The sequence below is a fragment of the Felis catus genome, chromosome A2 (genome assembly GCF_018350175.1).
Source record: "Felis catus isolate Fca126 chromosome A2, F.catus_Fca126_mat1.0, whole genome shotgun sequence".
NCBI classification, from domain to species: domain Eukaryota; kingdom Metazoa; phylum Chordata; class Mammalia; order Carnivora; family Felidae; genus Felis; species Felis catus.
The window spans coordinates 158,037,214-158,059,360 of NC_058369.1; the positions used below are offsets into that span (position 1 = coordinate 158,037,214).

The 22,147-nt window shown below is 40.6% G+C and overlaps 1 protein-coding gene and 1 long non-coding RNA gene across 7 annotated transcripts in view; one reads left to right on the top strand and one right to left on the bottom strand.

Annotated features, from left to right (window-relative positions):
- The window catches only part of TPK1 (thiamin pyrophosphokinase 1), a 351,344-nt gene that overhangs the window by 68,805 nt on the left and 260,392 nt on the right, over positions 1-22,147 (bottom strand). The window contains exon 9 of one of the 6 annotated variants that reach the window (XM_045052940.1): positions 5,106-5,814. The exons of the other annotated variants lie outside the window; for them this stretch is intronic. Within the exon in view, the coding sequence (XP_044908875.1) occupies positions 5,810-5,814 (5 nt within the window). The 3' untranslated portion in view covers positions 5,106-5,809. Of the gene's footprint in view, positions 1-5,105; positions 5,815-22,147 lie in introns of those variants that run through there. 6 annotated transcript variants of the gene reach the window in all.
- On the top strand, positions 5,756-21,100 carry LOC109497674. The gene is made up of 3 exons (XR_002154036.2): positions 5,756-5,893; positions 9,299-9,414; positions 20,920-21,100. It is a non-coding gene; the product is annotated as an uncharacterized LOC109497674 (long non-coding RNA).

The following is a 22,147-nucleotide window of genomic DNA, read 5'->3' on the forward strand; positions in this document are numbered from 1 at the left end:
GTATGCACAATGTTAGGAATTCATTTCAGTGACTTCGAAAAAAACCCCAACGGCACGTGATAAGTCACTATCTGTGGTAGCACTAGTTATCATACCTCAAACAAAACAGTTGTTCATCTACCTTTATGGTTTAAGGTTCTAGGTAAAATCTTGGTCAAGCAAAGGGTTTTGCAATTTAAGGAAATGTGTAAAAATCCCTGTGTTAACATACTTTACCCTTATTTTGTAGATTTAAAACATATTGTTAGAAATAATCACAGGCAATGGACTTGTCTTCTCTGAGGCCTCTCTGATTTGTATTAATTTGATGGATGCCTACCATATACATATATATACCCATATATATATATATATATATATATATACCCATATATATACATATATACATATATATTCATATATATATACCATATATATACCCATATATATATACACCCATATATATATACCCATACATATACCCATATATATACATATACATATATATACCCATATATATACCCGTATATATACATACCCATACACACACACACACACACACACACACACACACACACACACATATATACACCCATATATATATGGGTATAGCTGTGTGGTCAAGCTTTTGGCTTTCAGTCATGTACAAGGCAAGTTAGCTCGGTGCTGTGCCCAGCTGCTGACAGTGGTGCTGATGTAGAGGAGGCTGTTCCTGGCCACAGACTTCCACTGAGAACGCCAAGAGGGTTGACCAGCACAGGCTGAAAATGGCCCTGCATCTTCAGAAACTTCAGAAGTTTGTAATACTCAGGAGAAAAAGTCTGCTATCCAGTTCTGGTGGGAATATCCGATTTCAGCTGTCCATCATGATCTCAGTGAAGACAGAAGTATAATTTATTATTGTTATTACACTGGCTGGTGATTGGAAACACATTACCAATGTACAAATTAGAACCTCTAATTCTAAGGTAATTATCAGCCAATTTTAGAGCTGTTAACACGATTAAAATTATGAATATGTTAGCTGATTCACCCTCACAAATCAGATTTTGATTAGATAATACTACATGCAAATAGGTACACTATTCAAATTTCTTAAAGGTTTTTTTTTAGCAGAAAACCTTTGACAAAATTGTTCAATAATGTACGCAGAGCTAGGAGAGGGAATGAATGATTGATGGCTTTCCCCCCATAAACCTTATTAAAGGTCCTGATTTGGTTGGTCTCCAACTGTTTTGGCTCAGAATTAGGAATTCTAGTTTTGATGACAGCTCATGTGCACTGATTAGAAAAACATCTCTCAAAGCTATTAGAAAGGCAAGTTAATCACCAGAAAAATAATGGTGATAGAACAGTATTTCATACCAAAAGTTCTTAACATGTCTGCTTTTAATTTATTATACGGCATATGCTCTTAATGAAGCATCAATGAACAGTTAGTACCTACAGAAGCATGGCTCTGCAGGTAATATCTGAAATCCACCTACAAGTATAATCTTTCTATAAATAGCAGCAGGCAGTGCAAAGTGCAGTATAGTGCGTGTGTGGTTGTATGTATGGAACTGTGTCAATTTCCTAATATCTACAGAACTTCATTTACAGTACAACTGGTTGTCTAAATTGCATCAACTTGTTTTAAAAAAGGTGGTAGGTCATCTGGTTGGGAGAGAGCAACAGGACAGAATAAACGACACAGAGATTTGTCACATTTCACAAGGATAACAGACACTTCCAGTCTTGTTTTTGTTGGCAAGAACCAAGTCATTCCACAAATTATAGGCCTGAAGAAGAGAATACCCTCTTTCACAAGCAGACATGGAAGTTGAATTTGGAATTTCAATGGTTAACGGTACAGAATGAAAAAGATAATATATCTAATGTAGCCATCGTTTCTTTAAAATGTCACTCAATAGATCTTACCCCTTTGGAATAAGTGAGAAATGCTTCTTTAAGTGCTTATTCGGATAAATGACATAAGGTTCTAGTTTCGTATTTGGGCTGATTTTTAAAAAGAAAAACAAACACTTACTGTATCTTTGTCTAATCCGATTCCTACAGTGATTCCGGAGTCATCTTCATTAAACACAAAAGTGATCACCTCCCTCCTCCGTTTAAAATCTCTCCCCACTGCCTACAGAGAAATCTGACCTTCCTCTCACAGTCTGTGAGCCCCATTGGGATGTGACCCCACCGACACTTCTAACAGCATCTCTCACCTCCACCACCTCTACTGTGTACCTGAACTACATCGCTACCTTCTGACCCATCATCGCACACTCTTGTGGAGGCTACACCATCTTCCTCGAATGTGCTGTTTCATTTTATAGTTGCTACAAAAGATTTCTCTTCAAAGATTATTTGTAATTGTGACATATCATAGCTTACCAAGAGAACAAATTAGCATATAAATGACGAGCCTCTGGCATCAAAGGAAATATTCAACAATAAGGATGTGTACGTACACACACACACACACACACACACACACACACACACATTACAAATTATTTAAACTGTGTGGAAAAGTGTTTTTCCCAACTTACAAAAAAAATAAACTACAACAAAAACTTGATCTGACTTGATCCTATTCATAGCCCTATGGCAACATATAAATTACTGTAATACAGAAACTCACAATAATACATGGACATCATAACAGACTTAGAATAGATTTAATATTTCTCCATGTTGGGAAAATCAAGTTGAAGTATTTCATATCCCTATTCTCCTGGTTTTATGGTTCTTGGCAATTCTTTTCATTATTTTTCTTCTTCAGGCAAGGCTGCCAAATCCTTTCCTAGGCTTCACCCACCCCATCGCTCAGGGGTCCCGGGCTCCAGCCCCCACTTTGCTGCCAAGCTCCCTTTCACTGCCTTGGCATCAAAAATGAAGCCCTGCCCTAATAACCGGTGTGTGCAGGGCAAACAGTAATTTCCTTAAAGCCCCCTCCTTTCACAAATCAGAACATGACCTAGAATATTACAGTCATTTAGCTGGTCATTTGCTTCTGCTTTTGATGTCTCTGCCCCCTCTTCCTCGCCCCTCTCCTTTACATGAAGGACCAGGATTTTCGTGTCTGTGGTTCCCATAATGAAAATGAAAGGATCTGACAAGTGCTGGAAATAACTGAGTGATAATTCTGATCAATATTCTAAATATACACTACGGTCTACAATGGCATGTGCTGACTGTTGGGACCCAAACTGCTGTGCCACACAGTATCAGAGAGGCTGATTAAATGCTGGCACATATCTCAGGAGAAAGGTTGAAAAGTTTGAAACTTCTCAAAGTTTCTGCAAAATTATGTCAGCCTCCCCAAAGCTCTTTTCTAACGTTTTAATCCGAATCCCTTTCCATTCCCTCAGGGATCCATCTATGCCTTGATCAACCTGCTGTCCACTTCTCCAAATCAATGAGACCAATCTGTACTTTGACTGCAATTTCCAGTTGTATCATCTAAATTGCTTTAAAAACAATTTAAAAAGGCAAAAGAGTCTAACCAAAGGTTCGAGGCACCAAGTGCAAGGCATTATTAATCCTTCAGAACACACACAACAAAGGAAATCATTCAGCACCATTTCAGCATATTCCACCACTCAGGAGATTCATGCATATTTAAATGAATTAATTTATTTTCCGCAACTTGCTCTTTAAGAGCTTAAGTGGCCATTTGCTGTTGCTTATTTCAGGATTCTGTGCCCTTGTTCTCTGAGTCACCAACTTAGAGCTTGAGTGCTCCAGGTGTATTTATGCTCCCAAAGTATTTTAAATTACTCATTAGGAAATCCAATTTCCTATTTATAAGACTCAGAAGTGATTTTCCACTGTTCACTTTTTTCTTAATTAAGGATACAGGCCTGTATTCACAGCTGAATTTTTGGTATTCTATATTATTGGCTCTGTAACAGTCAATATTTTAGAATGTCATTGATATCAGAATCACAGAATCAGTTATGACTGGCCACTCGTGGGTTCTCTTAATGTTGATATTTTGGGTCCCCATAAAAATCATCACCATCATAGTATCCATTACTCATTATACTCTGTGCCAAGCACTCGATGTACACTATCTCATTTAATCCTTTCGACAGTTCTAGGACATCGTTATTTTCTCTATCACTATTACAGTTTGATGAGAAAATGGAGGCTTAGAGAAGTGAACCACAGGGTCATATACCTAACAAGTGGCAGAACTGATTACTCAAACCCATCACTTCTTCCTTCCAAGCTTTACACTGATTAATGTCCAAGGCATGTAGACTGTGTATTAGAGGGTACCAGAATGATAGGACCCGGTTTCTGCCTTTAAGGAATTTATGATCTAGTGAGGGAAAGGGGCGAAGGAGATTACACCGACACTACAATCCCAGGCTACGAGTGCCTTACAGAGACTTGCAAAGTGCTTTGAAGATTCTGGGAAACGAAAGATCACATCCAGGTGGGGGTATAAATCTTCAAAAGGCAATTGCTGCTCTGTAGAAGCCCAGAAAATAAGGTGGGATTCAGAAAATGGAAGTGTGTAGTTCAGGGCATCTATAACTGGCCCATTCTAGGCCGCTGGCCTTGAACCATGGGTGATTCACAACAAGGAACCAAAAACGATTTGGTTTTCGCTGTGGACTGAAAGCCTGTCATCTAGCGGTGGAAGCCACAGACGTGGCAAACTCCCGGATTTCGGACACGGCAGAACTGGATCACAGTGATGGGCAGGGTTCCTTAAATTTTTGTTTTGAGGGAGCTCTCAAAGCATATCTTATTTAATAGGGCAGAAAGGAGAGCTTCCTTAGCACAAAGTGTCTTTTTATTTTTTTTAACTTTTTAAAAAATGTTTATTTCTGAGAGAGGGAGACAGAGCACGAGTGGGGAGGGGCAGAGAGAGAGGGAGACACAGAATCCAAGGCAGGCTCCAGGCTCTGAGCTGTCAGCACAGAGCCCGACGCGGGGCTTGAACCCACGAACCGCGAGATCATGACCTGAACCAAAGTCGGACGCTCAACCGACTGAGCCACCCAGGCACCCCAAAAAGTGTCATTTTAGAATCACCTCAGGTATAATCTTTGATTCCCTCCTCAAAATGGCCTTTACTGCATCCTCTATGTGGTTAAAAAAAAACAAATTCAACTGTGGACGTTTAAGGATCTAATTGACTTTATTCAAGGATTCAGGAATCCAGCAGCATCCCACTCTGCAAGTAGAAAGGAGCTGGAGGAGATGAGCCAATGAAGGCTTTTAGAGGCAGAAGGGGGCGGAAAAGGAAGTTTCTAACAAAGAGTGGATTGTTTCAGGCAAGGTTCCCTCCCTTTGGGGGAAGGGTGGGGGTCTATCTTGCGGATTACCTCACTAGAGCTGATCCGGAAATTCCAGATTGACTGGTTAAAGGTCATTCCTGGGAGAGGCTGAAAGTGGGGTAAAGTCTGGGTGTGCAGTTGTAGGGGCTCTAATTCCATGCTGGCCTTGTTGTTCCTGACTTCCTTCCTTCCTGTCTTTCTCTAAACAATGTCTTCGGTCTGACACAGTCCTCTGGCCACACCACCGCGGCCAGCCCCATGCCGACCTCCTGCTCGGCCGCTGTGTCCACTGTTCCTAATGCCTCCTGGGAGAAGTCACCCCAGCTGAACCTCCAGATAATGATGCAGTTGGAACAGGAGGCCAAGCCTTGGGCTAATCCTTCTTTCTTGATTTCATGTTAGCACTTGCCATCTGACCCAACCCCACAGCAACTTTATATTCTGCACGTATCTGCTCAGGGCTTCCTCTGCGCAGGGACCACACTCAATGTTCAAGGTATAGTAGAGAGCTAGACAGGCGATAGCTCCTGCTCTCGTGAAGGTCAACCTTTGAGGAGAAGACAGACAGCAATACTTTAATGAGAGGATATCAAACAGGATGACTGCACTGAAGACAAGAAAACAGGGTGAGTGCTGGTGTGCTTTGTCAGGGTGGGCAGGGATGCACATCCTTTCGACCTGCTCATTAGAGAACACTCTCCATGAAGGAGTAACGCCCAGGCAGACACCTGAATTCTGCAATGTGGGAGGTCCACTGAAAGGTACAGGGAACAGTATTCCAGGAAGAGGAAAAGCAAGTACAAAGAACCTAAGACAAGAACCACAAGGGCAGGAACCAGGCCAGCTCTCAGAGCAGGACTTGCAGCCAGGACAAGAGCGAGGCGTTTATTCTAAACGCAAGGGCAAGTCATTAAAGGTCGGGGTGGAGATACACATTTGAGAAGCAAGGGCATTTGGACGTATTTAAAGCTCTAGGTGGTGATCAGATCAGTTAGGGACAGCTGATAGACAGAAGGGGACTGTGAAACAGACCGAATGGAGAGCGGCATTTTCTTAATGTGAAATGGAGTTGGTAAAATATATCAGTTGACCTCTAGGTAACAAACTTGTCTTCAATTTGTTTGGCTCTGTTGACAGGCATGACAGCACTGACCCCACCCATCCACACAGTCTTCAGGTTGTTTAGGTCAAGTACAATAAAGTCACTGAGACACTGGTAGCATTTTCTTCTTATTTTTTTAAAGGCTTATTTTTTTTTTTTTTTTATTTTGAGAGAGAGAAAGAGTGTGCATACGTGAGTGGAGGAGGGGCAGAAAGAGAGGAGAGAGCCAGTACCCCAAGAGGGGTCTGTGCTGTCAGTGCTGAGTCTGACATAGGGCTCGAGCCCACAAACCGTGAGATCACGACCTGAGCTGAAATCAAGAGTCAGACGCTTAATCAACTGAGCCACCCCGTCCCCTGCATTTTCTTCTTCTATTCCTACCTTCTTCGTTAAAAAATATATTCATGGGGAATGCTAAACAAGAAACATAGCGAACTGTAAAATTCCACCTACGCCACTCCAACTAACTTAGGAGTTAGTTAGTTCCTAACTAACATAGGGGTTCCTATGACTGCCATAGGAATTCATGGTAAATCAGTAACAGCCCTGCACACAGCACAAGGCAGCACGAGATGATGGTGTGAGTATGCACAGGTCCCATAACCCTGGACCTCATCCACAGCTACCCTCTCAACCCAAGGAAACACACTAAATCACCAGGAAGGGACAATATTTTAAGAGTGACCTTGAACCTGCTTCAATGAATTTTTAAAACTCAATCAAAATCACTAGTACTTACATTCAGTTACAGATTACTTGTGGTCAAAGTTACAACCAATGGTGACTTCGGAGCTGCTGCCCTAGGCCACCAGTGCCATGGTCACTGGCCCCAATGTGCCCTGTCCACTGTTCCCCTGGGGGATTCCAGAGAGGAAATCGGACCCGAGGAACCCTCGACAATCAGTCCTTGCCGTGGTCTGATTATTTACTCAGAAGTTACTCTTACTGGTAAAGATTCATGCCACTTACGATGAGTGTCTTCCCCCGTAAGTGTCTCACCCTAACACCTAACTCCACACCTCGCATTGTGATCTTTGTTTCTGTTTTGGAAAGTGGGGCTAAACATTCTCCTCTGAAACACCTCCCCCCCCTACTCTGGATTCTACCCTCCAGCTTCCTCAGGGGTGTCTCCTGCCACCTGCACACCGTCCCTACCCCCCCTCGGTTTCTCCCACCTCTCCCTGGATCTCTGCACTTTCTCGGCTCCCTCTTATTTTCAACATAGGCTGCTTGTGCCTTGGACGTAAAGGCCTCTTCGATAACACAACTCCATGCCTATGGTTGTTCTTGAACCATTGACAAACTTCTTTAAAACGCTTAACGTATCTGCTCCCATTGTGCTTTCCACATGCACCCCTTTGCAATTACCTCAAGAAGCAGAAATCTGGCTTCTGTCCCTACTGTGCTCCTACTATTCTGCATTCTCAAGAGTGACCAAATTATTCCTTCAGTGAAGTCCAACAATTTCATTCTTGTGGAAATGATCCCATTCGCTATTCCCTCTTTAAATGGCAGCTTCTTTCTCAGATAACTTATACAATCCTTTCTTTTTCCTGCCTTACTCACTATTCCTTCGTTGCCTTTTTTTTCCCCCAGAGTCTAGTATTTCGTACCAACCTGTAAATAAGCTCGTTTCGAAGGCTAGGTAACCACTTTATTAGTTACTTCTGGTTGGCAATGCTAGAGAAATGCGTAAGGTCTGAATATGAAAAAGAGCGACTCTGATGAGTCTTATCTATTAAGTCACTTAAACACCTAGAGTTAAGGTTAAATACAATGGGAACAAACCTAAAGAGGTATACAATCCAGTTAAGTGGATAAAATAAAGATACAAAATAACGGGAACAAACATGAATGCACTTGTTACAGTTACAGAATATCGTAGGGCCGTGCCCTGTAGGACACAGTAGAGTAACACTGAGTTCTCTGATTTTCTTCTTTTTGCAAAGCAAATCTTGTAAGTTTCGTGAGTGGACACACAATGAGAGAACCAATTTCAGTTGCCTTTGTTTTTATGATACTTGTCCTCAAATTATAGTTTTATATGATTTTCAACATCTGTAAGAAGGGAACGAAGAAAATGAAATGTTTTAGACCTTGCCTCATGCTCAGAGTGGTAAAGAAAGGGGCAAGAGAAATCACCTAGGGGAACAGGGAGATCCTTTAAAACTCCAAATTCCCCATAAGGTGAGATTTCTAGATTCAGGCCTCTGTGGACCATTCCTAGGTAGGCCCCTCTTCCAACATACACTCACTTACACTCAAAAAGGGTCTGTGGTGGGGCGCCTGGGTGGCTCAGTCGGTTGAGTGACAGACTCGTGATTTTGGCTCAGGTCATTATCTCATTCATGAAATTGAGCCCCACATCACTTTAAACCTTACCAAGTTCTGGCAGAGTTTACAGTTATTTTCACCATTAAAATTCAACTTATCCTTTATTATCCTAATTGTTTTAAAGGTTTGTGTTAAAGGTCTCTTGCTTCAACATCTTTCACTGTAGTGCAATTGACTCTTAGAGAATCCATGCGGAGAAAAATGCTCGTGCTAATTTAAACAAGGTTGCTAATGCATAAAACAAGCAAGACACTATTCTAGCCTACCAGGAGGCTGTGCCAGTAACAGGCACCAAATGTGAGGTGAATGCATTCTAGTAAAGGGACTAAGAAATCTGCACAAAGAATGATGCTATCGGGTAAATGCATCGTAGGGGTATGCAGTGCACTTGAGGAATTTGGAGGAAAGAGAAAACAGATTTTGTTAGGAAATCTTCATCAAGGATATGATTTGAAGTGGCCCTTGAAGATGAGTAAGATTAGTGGGAGGGAGGGGAAGATGTCAAAAGGAGAACACACTCTAGGAATACTGTGGGGTGGGGTCATGTCTCGTGGGAGAAAAGGCATGTGCTTTGGACCTCCAATGCTTTTTGCAGGCATTCAGGAGGAAAGAACAAAATGAATAAAGAGGGACAACGCTGGAGACTGAAAGAGACTGAGACGGTTTTGTTCAAAGTCATTCATTTTCAAGGAAACAGAACCCGATCCAGAGGTAGGTGGGAGCGGTGCTCATATTTGTATCAGAATGACAGCTGAACCAGGAAGAGAACGAAGCCAGCATCACCCCCCTCATTCACTCTGTCCTACATGCACAAACCAGATTTCCTTGTGTTAGTAACATAAAATTTCTTTTCCTTATCTATACAATATCAGCCTCTGGCGGGATACAGGTCAACGGAAAACACCACAAGGGTCAGTTTGTATTTTTCTTAATTGCCGTTGCATTTAAACTGCCACTGATAGCTTGCAAATAAATACTTTTTAAATGGGTAAAAACAAAAGTTGGTTACCAGTTGTAGCTGGCAAAAAAAAAAAAAAAAGAAAGAAAGAAAAGTCAGAAAGCCTTCTTGCTGGGATAATTTTGCCGTAAGCACATTCTTTAGCACACACCCATGCATACACACACACACACACACACAGAAGGAAAACCTGATTTAGGGAAGGGTAGTTGAGGGAGACACGTTGTTAATTTGCAATTAAATGGGTCCAGCAAACAGATGAGTGAAGAAGGCCAAGGAGATGTGCCCAAAGGAAAACCGTGCAATTGAACTGAGGAGGCTGCCAAACTGTGACGTTGGCACAGGGCTGCCGGGAGACAGCATCGCTACTAATGAATCAGTATCAAAGAGCGTTTCATTGGCTGCAGCCAGACCTTCAGCCCCGTCTCAGTGTAAATGAGGGGCAGTAATTATTTCCCATTCCTGGCTTCACCGTGAACTTCTGAGGGGTGAGAACCTTCAGCTGGAGATTATGAACCGCAGTGATGCCACAAGACATCTTCCTCCTTGACGTTCAAAGCACTTCCAAGTAGTGAACCACATCACAGGAAACCTCTGAGACGGGTCTGCACGTGCAACATCAGCTCCCGACCCGGACACACACCCTCCGATTCTGGTCCTGTTACTGCTTCCTTTAACTGCCGGCCCGTAGGGAACGGAGGAGAAGGAGGTCTCCTTGAAAAACTAAGCCGTTGGCATTTATAACCTGGACTCTCCCAATTCTCTGTGGCTTCAGCAGCCGGTGCTCAAACTGAAGAGAGCCTTGACATCACCTACCCATCCTCATCGTACAGATGAAGAATCCACCTGGAGTCCCAGTTCAGGATCTGAACCCTACTGTCCTGTCCTCTTTCCTCTGCATTGTTAACCCAAGTAAACAAAGCAGACATTTTTCTGCTGCATTTCAAGGGAAACTCAAGGTACAAGCTGTACAGAAAGAAGGTAACTTATGTTATGTAATAACCTCCAGGGACTTATTTTGTCAAGGGCTTTTGTCAAGCATTGATGTATCCCTTTTTGGTTGTTTTTAATCTCAAAGCCAGAGGACTGCTACCCTCTCTTGCTAGTTCAGTTCTATTCCCTTCTGTGGGAGAGGAAAGAAAACTACAGGGTAGTTTCCTGATGCATAATTAAGCTTGAGAACTTGCCTCCTCTCTTTGTAAATTGCATCTCGAGTTTCCCTTGAACTACAGCCTCCTCCGCAAAAAAGCCCAAATATTTCTTCACTACAAACTTTACTTGGGGTACACAGCTTTACAGAAAAGCTCTTTTAAGTGGGATGCTTCTATTTTAGCCTGCATACTGGACATTTCCCCAGTTTGATCTCCCCTTCTTTTAATTTAAGCCCAGAATTCTCCAAATATTTTCTGCTTTTTCACAGTTTGGCCTCCAAGCAATCTGCAGGACAAAGTGGCAGCTCGCCGCTGAGAAACCTGCAGGCTGTCTAAACCTCCTGCGACCAAGCCATCCTGCCCTTTTTATCACTGTTCTTTCTTTTTCATCCTTGAATCTTCAGACACTCAAAAATTCTCTTTTAACCATTTGTCCTCTTTGTGAATGCTAAATACATTTTTTTTTCCACTTGAATCTTTATTACAAGTATCTTGAGAACCATGGTGACTGACATTTGGCTTATAATCACCCCAGAAATCAGAAATCGCAGTGACCAAAATTACACCTGAATTACCCACCTCTCCAAAGCTGTGTGGCTTATGATCTGTCTTACAGAGTGGAAAGGAGTCGTCTTTGGGGGGGGAGGGGCTTGCAACATGATTTTAATTGCCAAGGTGTTAATTTCTATCTCCGATGTCTTTGATGCTGCCCAAACTTAAGGAAAATTTCTTTCATTTAGAGAAAGGATTTTGAGATAGGTTATTTCACAATGTCCAATGCTTTTAAAAATAGATACATAATTCACCAGTGATGGATCCATCCTATGTGCACAGAGGACTAAGTTAGGCAGTATGAACTTGGGACAATTCATTTAACATCCTATGACTCAGTTTCCTCATCTATAAAATGGAGATAATATTCTGCATTAACAAGAGGGGTGAGGTGGAGTGTGGAGAAAAGATAGGTGGGAGATGTGAACGTACTATTCACAATGCAAAGTTTGATCATTTGGACACAGTAGAAAATTATACCCAGCGGGCTATTCCCATAGTAGAAGTTTATTCACCCACACCCCTTGATTCTTTCTCTACAACTCATGTAATGACCAAAAGTTATCGCTTTCTTGTCTCCGTATATTAGCTGAATGGTTGAACGCACAGAGCACTCTCTGAATCAGCACAAAAGTGCAACCTGGAGGAGGGGACATAGAAGGGGACTCCCCAGCTTACACTAAAGTCATTCTCATCCGTCAACCTGCCCACATAAATACTGGGAAATCAACTCATTTAAAAACTTGGGAGGCAAACCTGAGTTATAATAGTGTTCTTGAATGCAGGTCAGTGAAAAATTGGTCTGCTCACAAATTCCCATTTGTCATATTGCCTACGAATGCACGTTAATTGTTTTCATATTTAAATGCCTAGAATCAACCATAATAAATGTGTGTTGTCAGGTTGTAGGGAGTTTTCTAAAAACAAAACAGGATGATTATGGCATATAGTAAATTATTGTTGGTTCCTTGTGCTCTCAGCAGAATCACAAAAGGGCAAGGCCTTACGAGAAGAAAAATCGTTCATGTCTGGTTCAAATCCTACAACACAGAAAACAGAATTGGAGCTGGGCTAATGAAGGAGGTATCTAATACAAGTTTGTATAGGCCATATGTTATTGGTCTTAAGCATCTGAAAATGTAATATTTGCTTATAAGTAGAATACTTGAAAATCCTTCTCAGTGACATAGTCTAAATGCTAATTCTGCTCCTCTCTTTGTCCTATTCTCTCCAGAGAAGTAATATCTACTGCTCATCAGCAACACCCCTACCGTTGCCTTCTTCACGAAAGCTGGGTACCAGAGCTGCCCACGACTGTCACTTTGCGCGGTGTTTCCTCAGGGCTAATATTTAGAACATATCAAAAGTTGCAGTTGTGTGGTCTATAAGCCCAGACTGACCAAATCTAGGTACATACTAAGAAAACTCAAACTTGTAATATCTCACAGTACAAGTATGTGCACGTGGCCCAGGTGTGTGTGTGGGCGGGGGGGGGGGGGGAGGGAGGGAGAAGGGTAGGGATAACGGTGATAGTGGCATAAATAAGCCAGTAATGTGATGGAATATGGGTGCTCAGTTAATTAATTAATAAACACCTGCTTGATCTTTAGTGACCTTGAGAGCCCGGAGACTAGTAATATGTGGCTATGTAAGCAACATAAGGAAAAGTCAAGCTTTCTGCCTTTTGCTTTTTTACCATCTTAATCACACATCAGATTGCTGCCTGTTTTTGATGGAACTATCAGTTTCTTACGTAAATACAGCTTCAAAGGCTAAGAAAAGGTAAGAAATGTAAAAAAGGACAAAAAAATAAACAGGAATATGTCTAACAAGAGACTGCCTACAACCCCACAGCTGGACGGAGCTTTGGCTCTGGTCTATGCAAACCTGACTCATTTCTCGGTTCTCGGGGATCAGAATATATTCTTGGCGAAACCTGACTTCAGCCCTTGGAGAACAAAAACCAGACGGATGGGAAGTGTTACTCTCGTTATCTTTGTGGGCACCAAATAAATCATGCTCACACAGTCTGCTCTGTTTTTATGTTGTCTTGAGTCCTTATCACAAGTCATCTGAGGCCAGATGAAAGACAGCACTGAAATTCAGCTTCTCAACAGCAATATAAACAGTTCTCATACATTAATTTTCAGAGAAACTGTAAAGATTCAATGATCTAAAAACTGCACTCAGTAAGTATTATTTCAGAAAATTATTTAAATCATTGATTACAGACCTGATATGGGAGGCTGAATAATATCTCCACTACCTCCCCAAACGTCTACACTGCAATCCCTGGAAGCTGTGAATAAATTAATTATATGGCAAGAGGAGTTTTGCACGATGCAACTAAATCAAAATTTTGAGATGGATTGTCCTAGATCATCCAGGTGGTCCCAGTGTAATCACAAATTCCTTAAAAGCAGGAAGTTACAGAGTCAGAGTCGGAGGAAGAGATGTTAACAATGGAAGCAGAGGACAGAGAAAGGGATTTGGTGATGCTATTCGGCTAGCCCTGAAGACCGTGGAAGGAATCACGGGCCAAGGGATACAGCCAGCCTCCAGAAGCTGGAAATGGTAGGAAAAGGATTCTCCACTCAAGCCTCCAGGAGGAAGGCAGCTCTGTCAACACCCTGATTTTCGTTTCTGAAGACCCATGTAGAATCCCAGTCTCCACGACCAGAAGATAAAGGACGCACTACTTTGGGCCACTGGTCGGTGGCAATCATTTGTTACAGTACCAATTTGAATCTGATATACCTGGAAACTTACATCATGAAAACTAACAAATATGGTTATTCTTAATCTATCAAACATCACACATTTTAGATTTATCTATCTTTCTATGTATTTAGTTCCCGTGATCAAGCATCAAAATTTCCTGCAGTGAGAGTAGTGAAGGAGATGGGGAGGAGAAAGCTCTATGCCCGGAGTCGAGACACCTGGGTTTTAGGTCAGCTCTAGTTCCAGGAAGCTGTGTGGTTTGTGCAAGTCATTTTGACACCTTAGTTATTTCACAAAATCATAGGTCTCAACAACCAATGACATTATTAGGATACTTTCATCTTGGCATTATGGTATAATAATTATTCCAGAATCTAAATAAAAGAGACAGTATTCATACAGTTTGGCTCATACATCATAGAAATTGCCATTTGCTGGTACTTACTATAAAGAATGCATTAAAAAAATCAAGATGTATCAACAAGATTTCTTTTTTTTAATGCATTCTATTAGTAAAGAAAGTAATATTCTGCTATTTCCATAATGTAGTCCCAAAGCATAAGAAATTGCTCACCAAGGCCTAGAGTAATGAAACTGGTAAGTGCTGTTATATTAAAGTTTTACCAAATACTTGGAAATATTCAGTACACTATAAATAGAAATGTAAGGCCTCCTTGAAAAACGTCTGTGAAAATATTTATTTGCAGTTATTATCCTAAATTATATAAATAATATAAATGTAATATTGTAGGTATGGCCATTATAAGAAATAAATCTTTCATCCCTGTATCACACGTGTACATTTACATAAATTTGTTAAAGAACTTTTTTATTTCTGAGTTTTGAAAAGATTCTTAGTGGAAAATTATTAATGAAGAAAAATCAATACTGGAATTTATAGCTAGCACATTCCATTTATAAATAAAAATGGGCTATGAAAACATTAATGACTTTTCTAAATTAATCATTAAAGGCACAGAGACTGAACGTCATTGATGGCTCACTGAACACAGAAGGGGGAAAGATTTCTCCTATCCATGTGTAGAGATGGTGCTTTTTGTTTATTTTTATTTATTTTTATTTTACTATTGTTTTTTCAACGTATACTTTATTCTCAAGGTGGCTAACATACAGCGTATACAGTGTGCTCTTGGTTTGAGGGTACATTCCCATGATTCATTGCTTATATACAACACCCAGTGCTCATCCCAACAAGTGCCCTCCTCAGTTGCATTTCTACACACCAATAATGAAGCAACAGAAAGAGAAATCAAGAAATCAATCCCATTTACAATTGTACCAAGAACCATAAAATACCTAGGAATAAACCTAACCAAAGATGTATAAGATCTGTAAGCTGAAAATTATAGAAAACTTACGAAGGAAATTGAAGAGGACACAAAGAAATGGAAAAACATTCCATGCTAATGGATTGGAAGAACAAATATTGTTAAAATGTCAGTATTGCCCAAAGCACTCTACACATTCAATGCAATCCCAGTCAAAATTGCACCAGCATTCTTCTCAAAGCTAAAACGATCTTAAAATTTGTATGGAACCACAAAACACCCGGAATAGACAAAGTAATGTCAAAAAAGAAAACAAAAGCAGAAGGCATCCCAATCCCAGACTTTAGGCTCTACTACAGAGATAAGTGGTTTTTAAAATAACTTTTTTTAATACATAATTTTCATGTAAATGCAACTTCTTCCCCATAAAGCTGTGCTTGCCTCAATGTTCAGTGGTCTATGCTCCTTAGAAAGGCCAGCCAGCCACTGCTGTTTATTAATTACAAACAAGATGGCTCTGTAGGTCTCCTTCTCTCCCCCCTCCCCTCTTTGTGGCAGTGAGCACACAAATAAAAGAAGGCAAAGGATCAGAACACAGGCCAGGTATCTCCTGCAACCAGAGTCTCCTCTATGCTGTGTCCTCCCCAAATCTGCATCCTGCCTGCTAGACCTACTTTCCTTTTGTCTTGCCTTTGTTGCCCTGGTTGACTTCCCTAGTGTTTCCCTCTTGAATGCCTGGATTTTAAGAGTATCTGTCAGTACATGGGGCCCCTGGGTGGCGCAGTCGGTTAAGCGTCCGACTTCAGCCAGGTCACGATCTCGCGGTCCGTGAGTTCGAGCCCCGCATCAGGCTCTGGGCTGATGGCTCAGAGCCTGGAGCCTGTTTCCGATTCTGTGTCTCCCTCTCTCTCTGCCCCTCCCCCGTTCATGCTCTGTCTCTCTCTGTCGCAAAAATAAATAAACGTTGAAAAAAAAAATTTAAGAGTATCTGTCAGTACAGAAGAATGAACCTGGGCCACTTTCTTACACCATACCAAAAATAAACTCAAGATGGATGAAAGACCTAAATACAAGACAGGAAGTCATCAAAATCCTAGAGGAGAAAACAGGCAACAACCTCTCTGACCTCAACCTCAGCAACTTCTTACGTAATATGTCTCCAGAGGTAAGGGAAACAAAAGCGAAAAGAAACTATTGGGACCTCAAGATAAAAAGTTCCTGCACAGAGAAGGAAACAATCAACAAAACTAAAAGTCAACGACGGAATGGGAGAAGATATTTGCAAACGACATATCAGATAAAGACTTAGTATCCAAAATCTATAAAGAATTTACCAAAGTCAACACCCAAAAAACAAATAATCCAGTGAAGAAATGGGCAAAAGACATGAACAGACACTTTTCCAAAGAAGACATCCAGATGGCTAACAGACACATGAAAAAATGCTCAACATCACTCATCATCAGGGAAATACAAATCAAAACCATGATGAGATACCACCTCACACCTGTCAGAAGGGCTAACATTAACAACTCAGGCAACAACAGATGTTGGTGAGGATGCAGAGAAAGAGGATCTCTTTTGCATTGCTGGTGGGAAGCAAGCTGGTACAGCCACTCTGGAAAACATATGGAGGTTCCTCAAAAAATTAAAAATGGAACTACCCTATGACCCAGCAATTGCACTAGTAGGTATTTATCCAAAGGATACAGGAGTGCTGTTTTGAAGGGGCACAAGCACCCCAATGTTTATAGCAGCACTATCAACAATAGCCAAAGTATGGAAAGAGCCCAAATGGCCATCAACTAAAGAATGTCTAAAGAAGATGTGGTATATACATACAATGGAATATTAGCGATTAAAAAGAATGAAATCTTGCCATTTGCAACATTGTGGATGGAACCAGAGTGTATTATGCTAAGCAAAATAAGTCAGTCACAGAAAGACAAACACCCTATGATTTCACTAAGATACAAAACAGATGAAGATAAGGGAAGGGAAGCAAAAATATGATAAAAACAGGGAGGGGGAACAACATAAGGTACTGTTAAATATAGAGAACAAACAGAGGGTTGCTGGAGGGGTTGTGGGAGGGGGGATGGGCCAAATGGGCAAGGGACAGCAAGAAGGACACTTGTTGGGGCGCCTGGGTGGCTTATTTGGTTGAGCGTCCGACTTCGGCTCAGGTCATGATCTTACAGTTCATGGGTTTGAGCCTCACGTCAGGCTCTGTGCTGACAGCTAACCTAGTGCCTGCTTTGGATTCTGTCTCCCTCTCTCTCTGCCCCTCCCCCACTCATGTTCTATGTCTGTCTCTCAAAAATAAATAAACATTAAAAATTAAAACAAAAAGGACACTTGTTGGGATGAGCACTGCATGTTAAATGTAAGTGACAAATCACTAAATTTAATCCTGAAATTTTTATGCTGTATGTTAACTAACTTGGATTTAAATTTAAAAAAGAAAACTGTACTTGAATAATGAAAAAGAAAACAAATGGCAAAATGAAAAAAAAAAAAAGGGTAGATGTTAGTATTATCCTGATACCAAAACAAGTCAAAGACATCACAAGAAAAAAAAATCCACAAAACAATGTATTTTAGTTTATGGATGCAAAAATCATCAACAAAAAAAGGAAACTGTGAACCAACAGTATATAAAAAGAATTATAAGTCATGACCCAGTGAGACTGATTCCCAAGGATGCAAGTTTGGTTTCATATCCATAATCCAGTTAATGTAATATATCAATAGAATTAAACACAAAAATCACATAATCATCTCAACAGACAAGATTTAAACAAGCCCAGCCCACACTATTTCATGATAAAAACACTCAACAAACTATGAACAGAATAAAATTTCCTCAATCTGATACAAGACATCTATCGAAAACCAATGGTTGGTGTCATATGTATGGTGAAAGACCGGATGCTTCCCACCTAAGATCAAGATCAGGACAAGGAGGTCCACTTTGCTGCTATCAGTATTATCTGAATAGTTAATATTGTACCATCAGTTCTAGCCAAAACAACTTGGCAAGGACAGGAAATAAAAGAATCCAAATGAGAAAAGAAGTAAAATTACCTCTATTTATAGAGGACATGTTTGGATACATAGAACATCCTAAGAAATCGTCTAAGATACCATGAGTACTCATAAATGAGTTCGGCAAGGTTACACAAATCAACTGTCTTTCTATAACTTGTACCAAACGATCCAAAAATGAAATTAAGAAGAGAATTTCATCCACTATAGGATTAAAACAATACAATATTTAGTAATAAATTTAATAAGTACAAAAGTTGCGGGAAGAAAACAGCAAGACTTTGTTGAAAGAAATTAAACATCTAAATGAAAGTACCCTAGGTTCATGGATTGGAGGACTTAACATTATTATAAAATGGATTTGCTTCTCAAACTGATCCGCCGAATCAACACAATCCTAATCAGAATCCTAGCTGACATCTTAGAAGTCAATAAATTAAACAAATTATATAAACAAATTACGTCTATGCATATAATTTGATAATTAAGTTCTATGCTATTTGATCTGCCATATTTTATCAGTTCTAACATGTACATTTCCCCCTCATCTCTGCAGTTATAATTAGTATTTTTTTCCTTAGTGAACAGAAAATAATAATGCATCCCACAATTGATGGCATCTTAAATGTGATGAAATACAGTCATTTCACCTATTTGTACACTTAAGAAAATGGTTTGGGAGTGGAAAACTTTCACGAACAGCTTCCTTGTGGCGGCGGGGGGGGGGGGGGGTGGGTGGGGAACTGAGGCAAAAAAAAAAAAAGCCATCCTTATTATGTTTGTTCTCTAATGCACATGTTTTATGTAAAAATTTTAACAGTATCTTCAATTCAAGGTAGGTCACTGGTTATCAAAGAATTAATAAGATATGAAAGATACTGTCCTTGAATCAGATAGGAAACACTGAAGTCCCAGTTTCAGGGTGCCCTTTTTTAAGCACCAGATTGAAAAAGCAATAGTTAATAACAAAGACACCAAAAAACGTAAACCACTTCACGTTAGTGGCACTAACTCACAGCAGGACCTCTGTGTTAACAACCCCCAAACTTCCCTCTCTAGCACAGACCTCTCTCCTGCATGCCAGACTTGCGATCCTAACTGAGGGAATCACTCTGAGTCATAATGGGGTGAGAATTCAGGGTGTTCTCACTCAAACTCCATCATTACCGCGTGAAAAATCTTTTCAAATGGGGTTCTCTTACTTTTTTTCTTTCAAAACTATTTCACTAGGGTTAGATTCTCGTCTCTTTCAGTCAGTGCTATGAAATTATTTCATTCTGCCATTTATTTCCATACTTTGAAAAAACATATAAAAGAAGGAACAATGACGGCATAATTTCACAATCTGTGAGTGTTATAAACAAGAGGGCTGGGCGAATGGAGGGCAATTCCATTTGATATTTTCTTAGGCCAAAGTGTAGAGGAGTTAAAAGGTCTGTCCTGGAGAATTAAAATTCTTCTTAATCCTTTCCATTTCTTGCTCCTACCTCCTGCCTTCCCCTGTACACGTGCCTTCCTCTGGTTTTCTTCTCTTTATCCCAAATTCGTTCTAGTGCTTTCTTTTTAACATCGACTTATCTTATATGGAGTCTTCCATATACTAATTGGAAGCAAGGAAAAACAGCATACATGACCTGATTTCAAATTTTTAGTGCACCCATCCCTAATGATGTGAATTTGGGCAAATCACTGCCTAGAGCTTGGAACTACCATGTCCTTATCTGAAAAATGGGGACATTTGAAAATTTTTCACAGTCCATGAACCAATTATCAGAGCTGAGGAAAATTAACTAGAACCAAAGATAGGTCACACTTACACATGTGGTGGTAAAACTGTAGGACGTCAAAGAAAAACATAAGGTCCAAAGGACAGAGCTAAGAACATTATATACGAATGAGAATCAGTTTGCTTAACTGTGGATTCATCAGTCTCAGTAAGAGAAACCCATAAGAGTATGGCCCAAAGAAAGTGAAAATAAGATTTTATTATATGAATAGCTAAACTGTTCATCAAGATGGCAGACGAAGAGAAGACATTTTTTTTGACAGAAGAGCAGACTCCCACGCATTCTCTTCTTCCTCACTGACAGAACCGTGGTTTCACTCGGGATCCCTATGTTTATAGAGGCAAAACTGTACATCCCAGCCTCTTTTGCAGCTAGGGTGGCCGTTTGATACTTCTGGCCACTGAGGCAAAAGATTGGATGCAGGAAGAACTTCTGGAAATGGTGGAATCCCTGAAGCCTGGTTTTCTTGCCATGTGTGCCAGCCCATCCTCCTGTCTTCCCTTCCCTCTCTCCTGAGGCTGACGAGGGACCACAGCAGCTGGAGCTACAACAGACACCTTAGGATCTGGAGGCAAAGGCTGAGGAAACCACAGAAGCCATGCCCTGTAACTGCTTGGCTCTGGACTTTGTTACGTGGGGGGAAAGGAATAGGCCTTTTTAAAGCTACTATTTCAGCCAGTCAGAACTGAACACATTCTTATTTCTTACAGAGCAAAGAAGAAAGAAAACTTCATTACCACCCAAAATATGACTGTCCAGGGGAGCCTGGGTGGCTCAGTTGGTTAAGCGTCCCAGCTTTGGCTCAGGTCATGATCTCAAGGTTCATAAGTTCAAGGCCTATGTGCTGACAGCTCAGAGCCTGGTGCCTGCTTTGGATTCTGCGTCTCTGTCTCTCAGCCCCTCCCCCCGCTCTGTCTATGCCTGTCTCTCAAAAATAATAAACATTAAAAAAAATTTTTTTAATGACTGTCTATAGAAAACCTTAGTGAATCTATACTCACATTTTTTAAAAACAATAAAAGCATTCAGCAATAAATTGATAACAATATACTAAAAGTCAATTGTATGTCTATGTACTACCAAGGAACTCAGAAATTTAATTTTTTAAAAGGTATAATTTACAATAGCAACACAAAAGATATGGTTCCTAGAAATAAATCTTATATGAGATGTACAGAATTTTATGGACAAATTTTTAAATTATTGAAAGCAATTAAAAAGTTCTAAAAGAGAGATATGTTTATGGATAGGATGACTCAATTACACATAGGAATTTTCTTCCCCAATTGTTGTTTTCTCGCAATTGATCTACACATGAAAAATGATTCCAATAAAACATACAATGGGATTGTGTGTATGTGACACCTGTCAAGCTAATGCTAATATTTATGAAGATGAAAAAGCCAGGAGTAACTACACAAAGATGCTTTCCCTCAGTGGTAACCAGAGACAATAATGAAATATCACCGACACGCATCAGACTGGCAAAAATGCTGAAATGTGACAATATCGAGAATCGCGTGAGGATCCAGAGTGTGGGAACACTTGCGTTCTCCCGGATGAGCGCACGGTGGCTTTCCCACTGTCACTGTCAGAGCAGTGTGGAACACTTAGGAAAAGTGAAGGCGCTCAGGTCCAGGATGCAGCTGTTTTACTCCTGAGCGTGCACAGCCTAGAGAAAACTCTGGTCCCAGAACCATGTTCCACAATGTTCCCAGCACACTGCGAGGAAATAAAACACTGTCCTACAGACAGGCAACTTCAGAGACAGTTAAGTTTCACTTCTAGGTGACTGGTACAAAGGCATCTTTCACACTCGTTTTAAAGACAAAGTGTGATGAGAGATATTGCAAATCGAAACAGGGAAATCGGGATGAGTTTCAGAACTTGTGACGTCATATTTTAGAGTGGGTAAAGCCTGGGAGAGAGCCAGTCTCC